Source organism: Mobula birostris, chromosome 5, assembly GCF_030028105.1.
Source record: "Mobula birostris isolate sMobBir1 chromosome 5, sMobBir1.hap1, whole genome shotgun sequence".
NCBI lineage: Eukaryota > Metazoa > Chordata > Chondrichthyes > Myliobatiformes > Myliobatidae > Mobula > Mobula birostris.
The window spans coordinates 40,173,837-40,189,534 of NC_092374.1; the positions used below are offsets into that span (position 1 = coordinate 40,173,837).

Consider the following 15,698-nt stretch of genomic DNA (forward strand, 5'->3'; position numbering starts at 1 on the left):
GATGACGAGATGGCCTACAGGGGCGAGGTTCAGCATCTGGCTGCATGGTGTGCCAACAACAATCTGGCCCTTAACACCCAGAAGACCAAGGAGATCATTGTGGACTTCAGGCATGCCAGGAGTCACACTCACGTCCCTATCTACATCAACAGAACTGTAGCGGAGCGTGTATCAAGCTTCAAATTCCTTGGTGTCCACATTTCCCAGGATCTCACCTGGTCCCTGAACTCCTCCATCCTGATCAAAAAGGCGCAACAGCGCCTCTATTTCCTGCGGAGCATGAAGAAAGCTCACCTCCGTCCCAGGACACTGATGGAAGTTTATCGCTGTACCATTGAGAGCATACTCACCAACTGCATCTCAGTGTGGTATGGCAATTGTCCTGTATCGGACCGCAAAGCACTCCAGCGTGTGGTGAAAACTGCCCAGCGGATTAGTCATAGTCATACTTTATTGATCCTGGGGAAATTGGTTTTCGTTACAGTTGCACCATAAATAATAAATAGTAATAGAACCATAAATAGTTAAATAGTAATATGTAAATTATGCCAGTAAATTATGAAGTAAGTCCAGGACCAGCCTATCGGCTCAGGGTGTCTGACCCTCCAAGGGGGGAGTTGTAAAGTTTGATGGCCACAGGCAGGAATGACTTCCTATAACACTCTGTGCTGCATCTTGGAGGAATGAGTCTCTGGCTGAATGTACTCCTGTGCCCACCCAGTACATTATGTAGTGGATGGGAGACATTGACCAAGATGGCATGCAACTTAGACAGCATCCTCTTTTCAGACACCACCGTGAGAGAGTCCAGTTCCATCCCCACAACATCACTGGCCTTACGAATGAGTTTGTTGATTCTGTTGGTGTCTGCTACCCTCAGCCTGCTGCCCCAGCACACAACAGCAAACATGATAGCACTGGCCACCACAGACTCGTAGAACATCCTCAGCGTCATCCAGCAGATGTTAAAGGACCTCAGTCTCCTCAGGAAATAGAGATGGCTCTGACTCTTCTTGTAGACAGCCTCAGTGTTCTTAGACCAGTCCAGTTTATTGTCAATTCGTATCCCCAGGTATTTGTAATCCTCCACCATGTCCACACTGACCCCCTGCATGGAAACAGGGGTCACCGGTACCTTAGCTCTCCTCAGGTCTACCACCAGCTCCTTAGTCTTTTTCACATTAAGCTGCCGATAATTCTGCTCACACCATGTGACAAAGTTTCCTACTGTAGCCCTGTACTCAACCTCATCTCCCTTGCTGATGCATCCAACTATGGCAGAGTCATCCGAATTGCCCACCCAATTGCCCACCATTGAGAACATCTACCATAAACGCTGCCTGGGCAGGGCGAAAAGCATTATCAGGGGTGCATCTCACCCTAACCATGGACTTTTTACTCTCCTCCCATCCGGTAGGCGCTACAGGAGCCTCCGCTCCCGCACCAGCAGGCACAGGAAGAGCTTCTTCCCTGAGGCTGTGACACTGCTGAACCTCTCATCACAGCGCTAAGCAGTATTGCATCAGTATTGTACTGTCTCAGTACTTTTATATTTGTGTGCTGTAGCACTTCTTTTATTCGCAGTTATTTTGTAACTAACACTATTCTTTGTATTTCTGGTCAGATGCTAAATGCATTTCATTGGCTTTGTATCTGTACTCGGCACAATGACAATAAAGTTGAATCTAATCTAATAACAACAATTTTTCAAAGTGGTACCAATTATAGCAGTGTTCATAGCATGTGCTAGAGGTTAGCAGAAGGAAAAAATAAAGTGGTTCGATAAAGTACTGAAACACTCGATGTCATGCAGCATCTGTGGGTGACTGTGTCTCGTAATTGTAAGATGTTGATCTTAAGTAGATACAGAAGCAGGGAAAGGAGTGGGTGAAAAGCAAGTGAGATAAAATGGGGAAAAGAATAGGAATAATGGTAGTACAGATATTGGTTGTCAGTACCAAAAATGGATATACACAAGTTGAAAATGGGAGAATCACAAATGAGAAAATCTGCAGATGTTGGAAATCAAAAGCAACACACACACAAAATGCTAGAGGAACTCAGCAGGTCAAGCAGCATCCATGGAAAAGAGTAAACAGTCAATGTTTTGGGCTGAGACTCTTCTCCTGGACTGACAGGGAAGGGGGAGATGCCTGAAATAAAAGGTTGGAACAGAGGACAGAGACTAGTTGCAAGGTGATAGGTGAAGCCAGGTGGGTGGGAAAGGTCAAGGATTGGAGAAAAAAGAATCTGAATCTGAGAAAGGGAAGGAGGAGGGGACCCAGGGGGAAGTCATAGGCAGGTGTGAAGAAGTGAAAGGTCAGAGTGGAAAATGGGGGTGGTGGGAAGTTTTGTTCACTAGATGGAGAAATCGATATTCATGCCTTCAGGTTGGAGGGTGCCCAGACTGAATATAAAGTGTTGCTCCTCCACCCTGAGGGTGGCCTCATCTCAGCACAAGAGGAGGCCCAGGATAGACATGTCATAACGGGAATTGGAATTAAAATGTTTGGCTTGTGGCGGATGATGTGTGGTGCTCATTAAAGCGGTCCCCCAATTTACAAACAATGTAGAGGAGACTGCATCGAGAGCACCAGACACAATAGACAACCTCAGCAGATTCGCAGGTAAAGTGTTGCATCACCTGTAAGGACTTAAATGGAAGTGACGGAGGAGGTAAATGGGCAGGTGTAGCACTTGGGCTGCTTGCAGGGATAAGTGCCTGGAGGGAAATTAGTGGGAAGGGACACTGGTGATAGGCCATGTGGAAGTGAGAAATATGTGAAAACCTGGAAGAAAATTGATATTGAAAAGAAAATACAAATACAATGATTAAATGAAGTTATTAGTTTTTATATAACTAAACATTAATACAATACTCAAATGGAATGTATATATTATGTATTTATTTGTTTTCAAAGACAAGTAACAATATACATTCATAGAATCTGCATTATGAAAAACCAGAAAAGTAATTTGATTTTTATTAAAACTCATTTCTTATAAGAGTTCACAGATTTGTTTAAATGAGCACAAGGGAGCTTAAAAAGGCTATCACTGTGTAAGGAAGCAAGAACCAGCTTGCTAAATATATAAAAAAAACTTAACAGATTACAGGTCCCTGACACATTTTGATGTAGATCTATTTCTTTAATAGCTTTGAAATAGTATTCCTGATCTCATATGCTCACTTATTTGTTCCATTTAGAGTACATTCATTTAACATATTCGTTATGAATCGTTTATATTAACATAATTGAGCAGTATAGATACTTAAGTAAAACTACATATATCCAATTGTAGAATAGACAAGAATCCCAATTATAAAATTTTACACATCATTAGCAAGACTCCTGAAAGTTCAGGTTACCTTCAAGGATTTTTCAAAAATCAATTGCCGTCACAGCTGGCTTTAACTTTAATTTATATTCCATAACAGAAAGTATAATACAGACTGAGCCATGAGGTCATGTTAAATCAGTGCTGCATGGCCCACCTCACTAGCAGCAATGTTCTTCTGTGCACAGGAACACTTCTCATCTGCAATTTACTATCAAGCAAATCAGGTAATCTGTGAATCATGGTTAGGAAGGGTCAAATTTGCGGGATAACGGGCTAGGTTTGGAAAAGCAATAAATGGCGGTTTGGGGTGTGGTGGTGGTGACTAGGTCATTAATTAGAGGACAGCAAGGGATTAGTAGGATGGTTTGTGAGCAAAGCCAAAATATTTTTTGAAGGATATTGGGCACGAGCCAAATTCCTAAAACTTCCTGGTCAGACCAACTAAAACTTGGAACTTAAAGTAGAAGGCATCTTCAATTCATCAATTGATACCTCGGGAATGAATGGCTCCTACCATGTTTTCCTTAGAATTGCGAAGTTTGAAAAAGTGACATAAAGCATATCCAGTGAGCTATTTGAGGTCACTGCAATCCCAGTGGCTTCTTATTGTACTGTACGTATCATACGCAACAAGAACTGGCTACAAACTACGTGCATCAGGCAAAATGGGCCTGATCACATTTGGCATTTATATTTTAAATTAAAATTACTTAGCATGAGTTCAAAACAATTTTCTTCCATGAAAATAAATTCCACCCCATGTTTTATTTCAATTATACTGGATGAAACAACTTCCATTTATCAGTATTTGATAAAGTGTATTTACAGCAAGTATCTAGTCCCAAATGTACAATATATCTCATTGTAGCATGTAATCATTTAAATTTTATTATTATTCATGTTTCCAAATGGCACACTGTTTATTTCTGCAATAGCCTCTAACAATATGCTACTGAAGGAAATAGGACATAATATTCTGAATAGTTCTTAAATAAATACTCATGTTTATACAAGATTCAAATATCTACCATGACAATATAATAACTGGCCTGTATCTCAGACAGGATGTTGAGTAGATGCCCTGTTCATCCTGCAGCACAAACCTATTTTTTCCAAACATTAGCTGCTCTGGATCCAATCAAGCAGCAAAGGTCATAAAAGATAGGAGCAGGGGGAATCCATTCAGATTCTTATGTTTACTCTGCCTTTCAGATAGACCTTGGCTGATTCCTTAACTCAATATCACTTTCCTGCATCAACCCCCTAACACCTACAAACATATTGATTTTTGTTCTGTAAGCACTGAGAGACAATCTTCCAAAATGGTCTTTACTTGAAAATTTCAGTTAAATGTTGTTACTTTTTAATAAATCAACTCAAACTTGCCTACAAGCAAAATTACCTTTGATTTGAGTCAGAGAAGAGTGACGTTCTTTCACACCTTGTATTCTTAATGCAACATCCATCATTAAAGACCCCCATCACTCAAGACATGCTTTCTTCTCATTACTCAGAGAGGACGTACAGGAGCCTGAAGATACACACTCAGCATTTTAGGAACAGCTTCTTCCCCTCTAAAATCAGATATCTGAACAGACGATGAACCAACTCATGAATACTACCTTACTATTTTTACTCTCTATTTGCACAACTCAATTTCTTTTTATATATTTCTAATTGTAATTTATAGTTTTTTAATGTATTGCACTGCACTGCTGCAGCAAAACAACAAATTTCATGACATATTATTCTTTGCCAATTAGTTGAGACAAGGACTGTTTGTGTCAGCAAAGTATTCCCTTTGGAACTGTCCCCATTCATCATCATTAGCATTGTGTGTTGAAAAGGGTCAGTAGAAGCAGGAATTTTGACAGCTCCACTTGGAAACTTTTCTCACTGCCTGACTGTTCCATAAAGTCAGATATAATGTCCAAATACTACTTCAGTTGGAATTATCTCCAACAGAGAACACAAATCTAACCAATTCTGAGATTGCCACTGAGTTAAAAGATTGTGGGTTTTAGTTCCATTCCAGAGATATGAAAACAAAATCTTAGCCAAAACTGATGGGAGGATTGCAAGCCCAAAAGATAGATTATTATGGACATGCCTTGCCTATCTTTTCAGGAAGACACAAAAAAAACTCATGATATCATTTCAAGGAAGAGTACTGGAGCTCCAGGGGTATTGTAACTAATATACATCTTCAACCAAAAGTACTGAAATAGATGTAAATAAAAACCATGGGAGACACTTGGGAAGTTTAACAAAACATCTACACTTGAATTGTTAATTGTGTTTCTTTCCACAAATTCTATTTGACAGCTGTTTCTAGCATTTTCTGTTTTATATCCAGCATCTGCAATCTTTTGATTTTTGCTTACTGAAATATACTGTTTTTGTATAAAAATTATGTCTGTGGGACTACGTTATGCATAGACTGGTACATTATAAAAATGATAGTCCTCAAAAATGCCTGTTTGGTCTGAAAAATGCTTTGTGGTGTCCTGCCTTGAATTTGATAAAGGCACTACATAAATGCAACAAAATACTGCCAATAATGAACAAAAGACAGAACGTTTTGCAACTACTCAGCAAATCTAACAGTATCTATGGAAAAAGAGCCAACAATGTAGGTGACTGATTGTTGACCTGAAACACTGACTTCTGATTGTCTGTCCACTGATGCTGTGTGACCCACTGAAGATTTATGACATTTTCTATGCTAATTTTAGGTCTTTCTTAATTGATTTATTTTCATATTAGAAGATGCATTTGTCCTCTGAGTCACTGGGATGCTGATGTCTTGTTCTTACAAAATTATATATCTATAATGGCACACACTCATCTTTCCCAGGATTGTATGATATTAGTAGGTATATTTCAATTTAAAAACTCATAATTAATCTGTTTGGATATGTCCTATTTGGTTGGAAACAAAATTCTTGAGTTTATGAACTGAAAGGACAGGAACTTATTGAAACAGGGCAGCTCAAAGTTTAAAGTGTAAGGTAAAATATGCAGCCTATGTTTGTTGAGTGCAGAAATATCTTTCTACATCCTATAAACAAAGTGGTGGGAAGCACAACAAAATATCTGGGATTGTCATGAATAATAGTAATATCTTTCACTAATTAATGAGATTTAAGGATTGGCAAATAGACTGAATTAGAGCCAAAGCATCTAAAAAAGAAAAGTGAATTGAGAAAAAAAAGATTGGATTTCAAGCATGAAGAAAGTAGCGGGGGGGGGCTGATTTTGCTTCTTGCATTTTGTACGAGAATGATTGATGACAGTCATCAAAACCTGTTAAAAATATTTTCACCGATTTCTAAATTAAACTCTCTGATGTATTCCATTGGCAACTAATTTCTACACCACTAAATTTTTAAGAAATATGGGAGGCAAAGACAGCTACGTTATCTCTGTAAACTATATCAACTAGCAAGTTTTGGAGATTTAGAGCATGTGGGTGAGTTTCATAACCTGCTAAATTATTGGGTAATTTGGTCACTAACATTGGTTAACATACTACTCCTTTTCTGGCACATTTTAGTTCAGTATCTGAAATTCACCATTCAGTATTTCTTTGGTAAAATGCAAAATACTACACCTGAATGTAAAATTTGATTATGGTTTGATGTATACGTTTTTGTGGTTGTGGGATTTGACAGTTCTCAGGTCATCTAATAACTTATTTGTTTAGTGATGCAGTGTGAAGAAGGCCCTTCAGGCCCTTTGAGCCATGCCACCCCAGCAACACCCGACAAACTCAACTAACCCTAATCTAATCACGGGAATATTTACAATGACCGATTAATTAACCTACTAACCAGTACATCTTTAGACTGTGGGAGGACACCTGAGTGCCTGGAGAAAACCCACACATTCCATGCAGAGAACATACAAACGCCTTACACAACAGCGCCAGAATTGAACTGAACTCCAGAACGCCCCGCGTTGTAATAGCGTCGCACAAACTGCAACGCTACTATAACACCTATTCTCAAAGTATGCAGGGAGAAACAAAAAGTGAAATTGTCCTGAACTCTGAATATTCAAACTATGTCTTTCTGCTCTCTCTGTTAAAGGCAGGAATTTATACCAGAATGCACCTAATTCAAGTGGTTATTATTAAAGATATGATCCCAGACAAAGCAAGCCAGCTTTTCAAATAAAAGGAGGCACAGTAAATCACATGCCTTTGCTCATTGAAAAACCACATGCATATCTATAATTTATTTGTTGTTAATCTATGGATTCAATTACATTATTTAAAGATTGTGTCTTTCAAGAGACTGATTAACACAACATTGTGCATGCAACGACAGGAAATGAAGTTTTTCTAGACTTACATGTGTTGAAGCTACCAGGTGGTATATTTGTCAATAAATTATTAGAAGAGTTACAACCATGAAGCTGTGTATTGTGACATTTATACTTGATAAGTGATAAATAATTTTCCAATTCGTGATGTCAGGGCTGTTAGTTTACAAAGTGTTAGCCTTTTCCCCCTCGCATTCTATACTGTTAATATGGTTTTAATGAACATGGCTAGTTCAAATTAATGTGACAGTTAATATATAATAGTTAATGACATTCTTTTGATTTCATGCAGTTTAAGATTATAAAAAAGTTGTTGCATAAAAGTTTTGTGCATTTATTTCTAAATGAGAAGGCATAAAAATTATTACAAATACATTCCTGCCAAATAACATTCAAATTTAGCAAATGCACCTCTGCCACTGTTAAAAATGAAATATAAAATTCTGTAATGTAGAAGGTATGTGTCATCGTATGTCACAATCCCTGCACTTTTGTGAAAAATAATTATAAATGACGACCTATAATCTGTTAAGAAGCATTACTACTTAAAACATACAAAGATTGACCAATGATTTTTGGTTCTTCTTCTTATATATTCTAGATTAAAGACAATTAATCTTGACTTGAAAGTCTTAAACTAAATATCTTTTATATATCTTAAGATTTTACAGTGTTTAAAGTTGACCATGCTCATTATGATAGTGCATTTCATGCTGATTTGAAGCATTGAAGCAAGTCACTTGTTCAACTGTGGATGTATTATTTATCAGACTAAAAACATGAGCATCTTATAAAATATTTAGCAAATGTTTCCAATTTCAATCGCGGCAGTTTATTGCAAATTGCCTAGCAAAAAGAATAACATAATCAACAGACTGTTTATTAACGAATGCAGGTGCATTACATCAATTTTCCCTTCTAAATTCAAATACAAAAGAATTTAAAGATTTTTAGTATAATTATATACATATGTTTGCACTATCATACATAAAAATGTTTAGTTTAGATAATAAATTTTCATTAAGAAAAACAAACTGGCACATAATAAAAATGCTTGCATATTTTTTTAAAGCTAGCCTTGATAAATAGATTCAAGCCAACATTAGCAAATCTAGGCAATGGGGTAGTTAAAGGCTTTTATCCAAATAAAGTAAAATAATCTGACCTGAAACTCTACAAGATACAAAAACACTTCCAGTTTTTCTTGACCAGGTGACTTGATGAAACTCTAGATGCCATTTATTTAAATTCTGAAATAATACAAGTACATTTGAAAAAGACAGATAAATTCCAGGCACTCCCAGTTTAACAAAACCCAGAATCCTACACCCAATATATAAAAACGCTGCTTCCAAAAATATCTTCCATTTGAAATTTTATATCGGTACCTAAATTATCAATTGCAAGACTACGTCACTTCATTCTCTCCCATCGATAGTTGTTTTATTGCATGTTTACTAACAGCATTAAATTCACAGTAAGATAATGCACCAAATGAACAAAAGTGATGCAACTTATCTCAATTAATGGTAGATCATTTTAATTTACAGTGATTAGTGATACTTCCATTGTAGCGGAATATGATCATTAATTACACTGTAAACAGAAGTAACTGTATTTATCTTGCCCAGTGGTATTAATTTCTTCATTATGAAAGAGCAGATTATGCACAGATAACTAAATGGTCTGCAGCACTGTTCCAGAATTAATTACAAGGCTTCCAGGAGTAGTGTGCCTATACAACAATAGTTCCAAGATTTTCACTTGTGTAAAGTAGTATCCCAAAAGCACTTGTTAAATTAATTACCAGTTGTGTAAGAATTACAATAATGAAGTATCCACCATTTAAACTGACCAATATTATCCTCAGAAAGTACTTGTTTGTATGGCACAAGAAACAACATAGAATCAGAAAAGCTATAAATCAGTTCATGTTCACAAGTACAAATAACTACAACTTGTATATTTGCCATTGATTTTAAACAAATTCTTTTGCAAAATAAGCTAATTTTACAATTAGCACAACTTTGTAATTTGTAAAATGTATCAGCTTATGGGGTAGTACAAGCATAGTGAAGGCAAATGGTTAATGCTGGCTCTTCCACTGGATATACTTAAAACTGTTTGATATACATTATACATTTTTACATTTTCAGCATATCTACTGATCACTGGTTTGACTTCATTAAAGTCTAAATAAAATCATGTCTTCAAAAACATTTATTTAATATATTCCGAATATTGCAGGTTTCCAAAAAAAATTAAACAGTGTTGAAAATCACATCAGTGCTAATTTAACATAATAAAATACAACTTATTCTCCCCAAAAAATGATGCTTTGTTTCTAAAAGAAAGTGCATTTTAAATTGTGTAGTAAGAATTTCCTCAAAACAATTACCAATAAAGGCAAAAGGCAGAATTTTGATATAGAAATGTTCACATCCTTGAAAATATTCTTTGTCCATCATTTGACTCCTGTACGCCTTGCTGTTTGTGACTGAAGGCAAGTATAAATGTACCATCAAAACAAATACCGTGTCTTCATTAAGGCAAAATGTACAGATGGAAATGTCAGCAGTCTGCCATGTATCGACCTGTTAAAAGGTTAAAGAAAACAATTTCTCAAAACGCCTTTCAGTTGTTCTATGTGCAAGACAGCTTTAGTAATGAAATATTAAAGAGTACATATTGCAGTAACATAGATGGCATTGCTGACAGACGGTAAACTGATTTATTATTATAATGGACCAAATGACAACATTGAAATTGAAAGATTCCAGATGGAACCAGATTTATTTAGGAAAAAAATTAGGAAGAATTGATCATACTATTTGTTACTGTTACTTTAAAACACTGTTCCATTAAAATCATACTTGATTACTGCTTTATGGTCATCTCTGGATAATATAGTTACGTGAAATTCTGATATTTGGATGGGAAGTTTAATTCATTGATTTGGGTACTGATGCAAAATCCAAACACTACAATGTATAAAATCAATTTTTTAAAAAAACACTAAACCTAAGCTGCTGCAATGTTTCCTCATTAATACAATTAACAAATTTTGTTTACAGACAGAAAATATATTTGAGAGCCTTTAGGCTAGCATCAACAGATTGTTGATGAAGTGCTCTCTTCACTACTTCATTATCCCCCAAAACGCTAAAACAGGTGGTGTTCTCTTCTAACAACTATGCTTTAAATAACCAAACATACAAAACATTTGAAAGTAATTTCTAATATTGTACAAATATAGAAGTAACAACATTTAAAAGACATTTGGATAAGTACATGGATAGGAAAGGTTAGTAGGGATATGGGCCACATGGGGCCAGCTTATGTGAGCACCTTGGTCAGCATACACAAATTAAGCCAAAGGGCCTGCCTCCATGCTGTATTACTCTACTACTCTAAATTCTGCAACAGTTACCTGTAGCAAACCTCTTCTTTATCAAGGAAAGTCTATAACCAGTGCCGACAAGCTCCACATCTGCTCCTGACAGTGTGGAACCTTCACTAAGAAACTGGACTGCAAGTGTTGATGGTTTTGTAGGACCTTCAGATACCTCAAATTTGGCTCGGAGGGATCCAGAACCTGTAACAAGAGTTGTTATTGAGTTTGCAGCAAAGCAAGCAGCTGTTATTTATCATTTTAAAAAGTTCTTCAGGGTGGCATGGCAGTGTAACGGTTAGTGCATTGCTTTACAGTACCAACGGTCCAGACTTCTATAGATGTACCATGGAGAGCATTCTGACAGACTGCAATACTGTCTGGTATGTGGGGGGGGGGGGGTGGGGGCGGTGGTGGCTACTGCACAGGACCACACGGAGCTGCAGAGGGTCATAAATTTAGTTGGCTCTATCTTGGGTACCTACCCCCAGGACATCTTCAAGGAGTGGTGTCTCAGAAAGGCAGAGTCCATTATTAAGGACCCCCAGCACCCGGCCCTTTTCTCATTGTTACCATCAGGTAGGAGGTACAAAAGCCTGAAGGCACACACTCAGTGATTCAGGAACAGCTTGTAAATGAACATTGAACCCATGAACACTACCTCACTTTTTTAATATATGTTATTTCTGTTCTTGCACGATTTTTAAACCTATTCAATATACATATACTATAATTGATCTATTTATTTATTTATTTTCTTATGTATTATGTATTGCACTGAACTGCTGCTGAGGTGTTAACAAGTTTCATGACACATGCAGGTGATAATAAATCTGATTCTGATTCTGCCTCATTTCTATCCGTAAGGAGTTTATACATACTCCCCAAGACTGTGTGAGTTTCCTCCGGGTGCTCCAGTTTCTTCCCAAATTCCGAAGATATACAGGTTACTAGGTTAATTGGTCACATAGGTGTAATTGGGCAGTGTGGGGTCGTTAAGCTAGAAAGACGTGTTACTGTGTTATATCTCTAAATAAAAAAATGCAAAATACTGTCTACAAAATACTGTAAATCAATGAATGATAATAAATGTTTTATTTTACACTGTGAAAATTATTTCAATATTATTGTAGTAGTCTACCATTAACTAATATTCATTTTTACCCTTTAAATTTTGCACAAACCCCTCTAAAAATACTAGGAAGAAAAATTAACAGGCTTTGAATATCAGCATGTTATATGCTAAGCTTTACAGCTTTATCCTAACATTCAAATTAGTACTAGGAATACGGTAAAATATTCACCCCTTCAGCTGTGGTATTACAATACAAACTGGCAACAAAAGGAATTCATGTTAGTTGTCACTGTGCAAGAAAACCAAAAGTGACATGAAGAATATATTTTACACAGTGCGTGAATAGTGGCTGGAACACACCTGCAAGGGTAACAGTGGAGGTAAGTGAATTTAATTTTGGTGTTAGAAAGGAAGCTGGATTATAATTTGAAGGAAAATAATTTTCAGGGGAATGGGACTAGGCAGATTAAGTTTGTATGGGACTGGTACTGACTCTATGGATGGACTAATATCTTCTATGCTGCAAGCATTCTGTGAATCTATTAGATTCCGTCTCAACTTTTCTGCTGCAAAGAGGATAACACCAGCTAATTCAGTATAAAAGTAATCAAGTCTGAAATCTTCCAGAAATCTTTACAGTATCTTCTCGAAGAAAGACTCACTTTTGGGGATTTGGGTATTGCTCATAATGTCATCAATGTCTGTATCTAATTGTGCTTGAGAAGTTGATGAGCTGCTGCCTTAAACTGCTGCAAGCTTTCAAGGAAGTTATTTCCAGGTTGAATCAGAATCAGATTTAATATCACTGGCATATGTTGTTAAATTTGTTATTTAGCAGTAGCAATATATTGCAAGGCATAATAATAAAGATCATAAATTGCAGTAAGTATATCTAAAAAATTAAATTAAATAATTAGCGCTAAAAGAGAGGAAAAAATAGAGAAGTAGTGTTTATGGACACATTATCTACTCAGAAATCTGTTGGTGGAGCAGAAGCTGTTCCTGAAATGTTGAGTGTGCGTCTTAAGGCTCCTGTACCTCCTTCCTGATGGTAGCAATGAGAAGAGGCCACGTCCTAGGTGATGGGGGTTCTTAATGACGGATACTTCTTTTTCAGTCACTTATTTTTATGTTGTGCTTTTGTGTTTACTGTGTCAGGGGTATGGCCCTTATATGCTGAAAGAACGGTGATGCATAAAGCCATAATAGTGTGTGACTTTGAGGGGAACCTTCAAATGGTGGTGTTCTCATTCACTGCAATTATTTAACTCAGCATGCTGCTCTATAGCACCTCTTAAAACTTGGGACCTTTATCACCAAGGACTAAGGCAGCAAGTGCATTTTGTAAAGAGTATACAATGTGGTCATGCTGTGCCAATGATAGAAGGAAATAATGTTTATAGTGATTGATGGAATGCAGTCATGTGGAAAGCTTTGTCTTGTCTTGGACTTTGTAGATTGGGAAAGGCTTTGGGGTATTATTAGGAAGGCACCTCTAATCAGTTCTAGTAACTAATGTAATTTGTTGCTGATCAAGGATAAATCCACCCTCACCCACCCACTATAATGATGGGAAAATATACACAATGATAATGCCATTGAAAGTCAAGAGTAGGTGATTTGACTCTCTCTTATTAAGATAATCATCATTTGGCACCTTTATGGTTGAAGTGCACTTGCCATTTTTGAGTCCATGTGTTGCATTCCATGCAGGCATGAAATGCTTTATTTTCTGAGGTAATCACATTTTTATTAAAGTATGGTGTCAAGATTTGGATCAAATATTATTTATCAGGCAAACTAACAAATCACAAAACTTCTTCATGACTTCCTTGCATTTATATACAATGCCTTCAGTTATAAAGCCCAGGTACTCATGCGATTTCAAACCACTTTCCCAAATTGCTCTGCTACTGTATGTCACTTTCAATCCAGAGGGAATAAGTGCACAATCCAAAGACCAGAAAATCACAAAAGATTAAGAGGAAATGGCAATTGGAGATAATGGGCAGAGGATGAAGGGATTCCCCAAGGACCTACTCTCAGAGTAGGTGAAAGTTTTAAGGCTTCATTTGACTGGTCAAGATCAGTTCAGAAATTCCCACTGGTATGTGGAAATTACATATGTGAATCCATTTCACAGTGGAGACTTTATTACATTTTCTATGTCTCAGGTATGTAACGATGGTAGACATGGTATATGGCAACTGAAATTATCATTAGTCACAATACAAACCATAACGTACCGATTGGGTTAAGCAATTCCTTATCCACTAAGATTCAATCTTATAGCATATAAAACTGAATTATTAGGCCATTGAATCTGGACTGAAACAGCTATACTGACAAGTTTCTGTCTGCAGTAAGAAGTATTTATTGAGGTCCATGCTATTAAGAGATGGAATGAGGTGAATTTGTTATTGAAAAAAATGGCATGCTTGACCTTGGGTCAATAAAAATGTACGAATAATTCATGATCAAGGTGGGTAATGGAAGTCGTTGGTGATGGTGGCATAAATAATGTGTCAGGCACTGGTGCTTAATGCACATACTACTTTGATTCAAATGTAACTTTTTCCATTTTTCTTAAATGTAATAACTGAAAATTTGCATACGATCACTGTTAAGAATAAATGAAGTCTTTTTTGCTGGAATATAGAAATAAGTGATTCATATATTTTACGTACCTCCATTCTCTGACTTCTCTGAAATTTCAGGAAGTTTCCATAAGACCTTCTTCTGTTCAGGATTCCTGAATCAAATTTAGCAAGTATGATATAAGAATATTGTAATATTCAAACTTAAATCAGTATGTTACATACTGAAGATTAACCAATCTTTTCTACTATTTTTCTACATGCTATGACACTGGGTCAAGCCTTTCATTTATCTACAGCTTATTTCCAACAAGATCCCTACTATGCAGCAACTTGATAGGTAAATATGCATTAAAGTGGACTAAGAAGTCCCAAAATGATTTCAAAATATTTTTAATTTGCATCCAGTGACAGGTTTAGCAAAAGGCATGTGAAAACAAAGAAAGTGAAAAGTGCTAGCCTGTAGCAAAAGTGACCAAGAAACAAATGATTCAGTCTAGTGACATGTACACATGGAGGGGGTAGATGCAGTTTAAGACTGCAAAATTATAGCTGTGAAGACATGAGATAAGCTGGTATTGTTTTCTATAGAACAGAGAAGGCTGATGGAAGATTTAACTGGGATATATAAAATAATGAGGAACCTCAATTGGGTAAATTATTGTCGTTGTTCCTTTTCACGCCTTGTGGCGCATCGGGTGGCATTTTTGCCATTGCTGTAGCATTCGAAGCCAAGTTGCTCAACGCTCAACCCAGCACGGATGGAAAGTGCGCAAGGGGCCTGCTGGATTTCAACTTGGGACCATTCACCTGGAAGTCTAGTGATGATACCAGTAAACCACTGGGTGGCTAAAAGAGGAAATAGGAAGGAACTATTTCTCCTGGCAGAGGGGTCAAAAACCAGGGTAATAGATTTAAAGAAACATTAGTGGGAAGATGGAGAATTTTTTCTTGCCCTAAGGGGGAT

General features: G+C 36.8%; 1 protein-coding gene across 2 annotated transcripts in view; it reads right to left on the minus strand.

The window, feature by feature from the left end:
• Positions 1-2,929: 2,929 nt before the first annotated feature.
• Positions 2,930-15,698, minus strand: part of fcho2 (FCH and mu domain containing endocytic adaptor 2) — a 216,065-nt gene continuing 203,296 nt past the window's right edge. For both annotated transcript variants that reach the window (XM_072257932.1, XM_072257931.1), the window contains 3 exons: positions 14,822-14,886; positions 11,099-11,263; positions 2,930-10,262 (listed from right to left, as the gene is read on the minus strand). In XM_072257932.1, the coding sequence (XP_072114033.1) occupies positions 10,240-10,262; positions 11,099-11,263; positions 14,822-14,886 (253 nt within the window). In that variant the 3' untranslated portion in view covers positions 2,930-10,239. The remainder of the gene's footprint in view (positions 10,263-11,098; positions 11,264-14,821; positions 14,887-15,698) is intronic.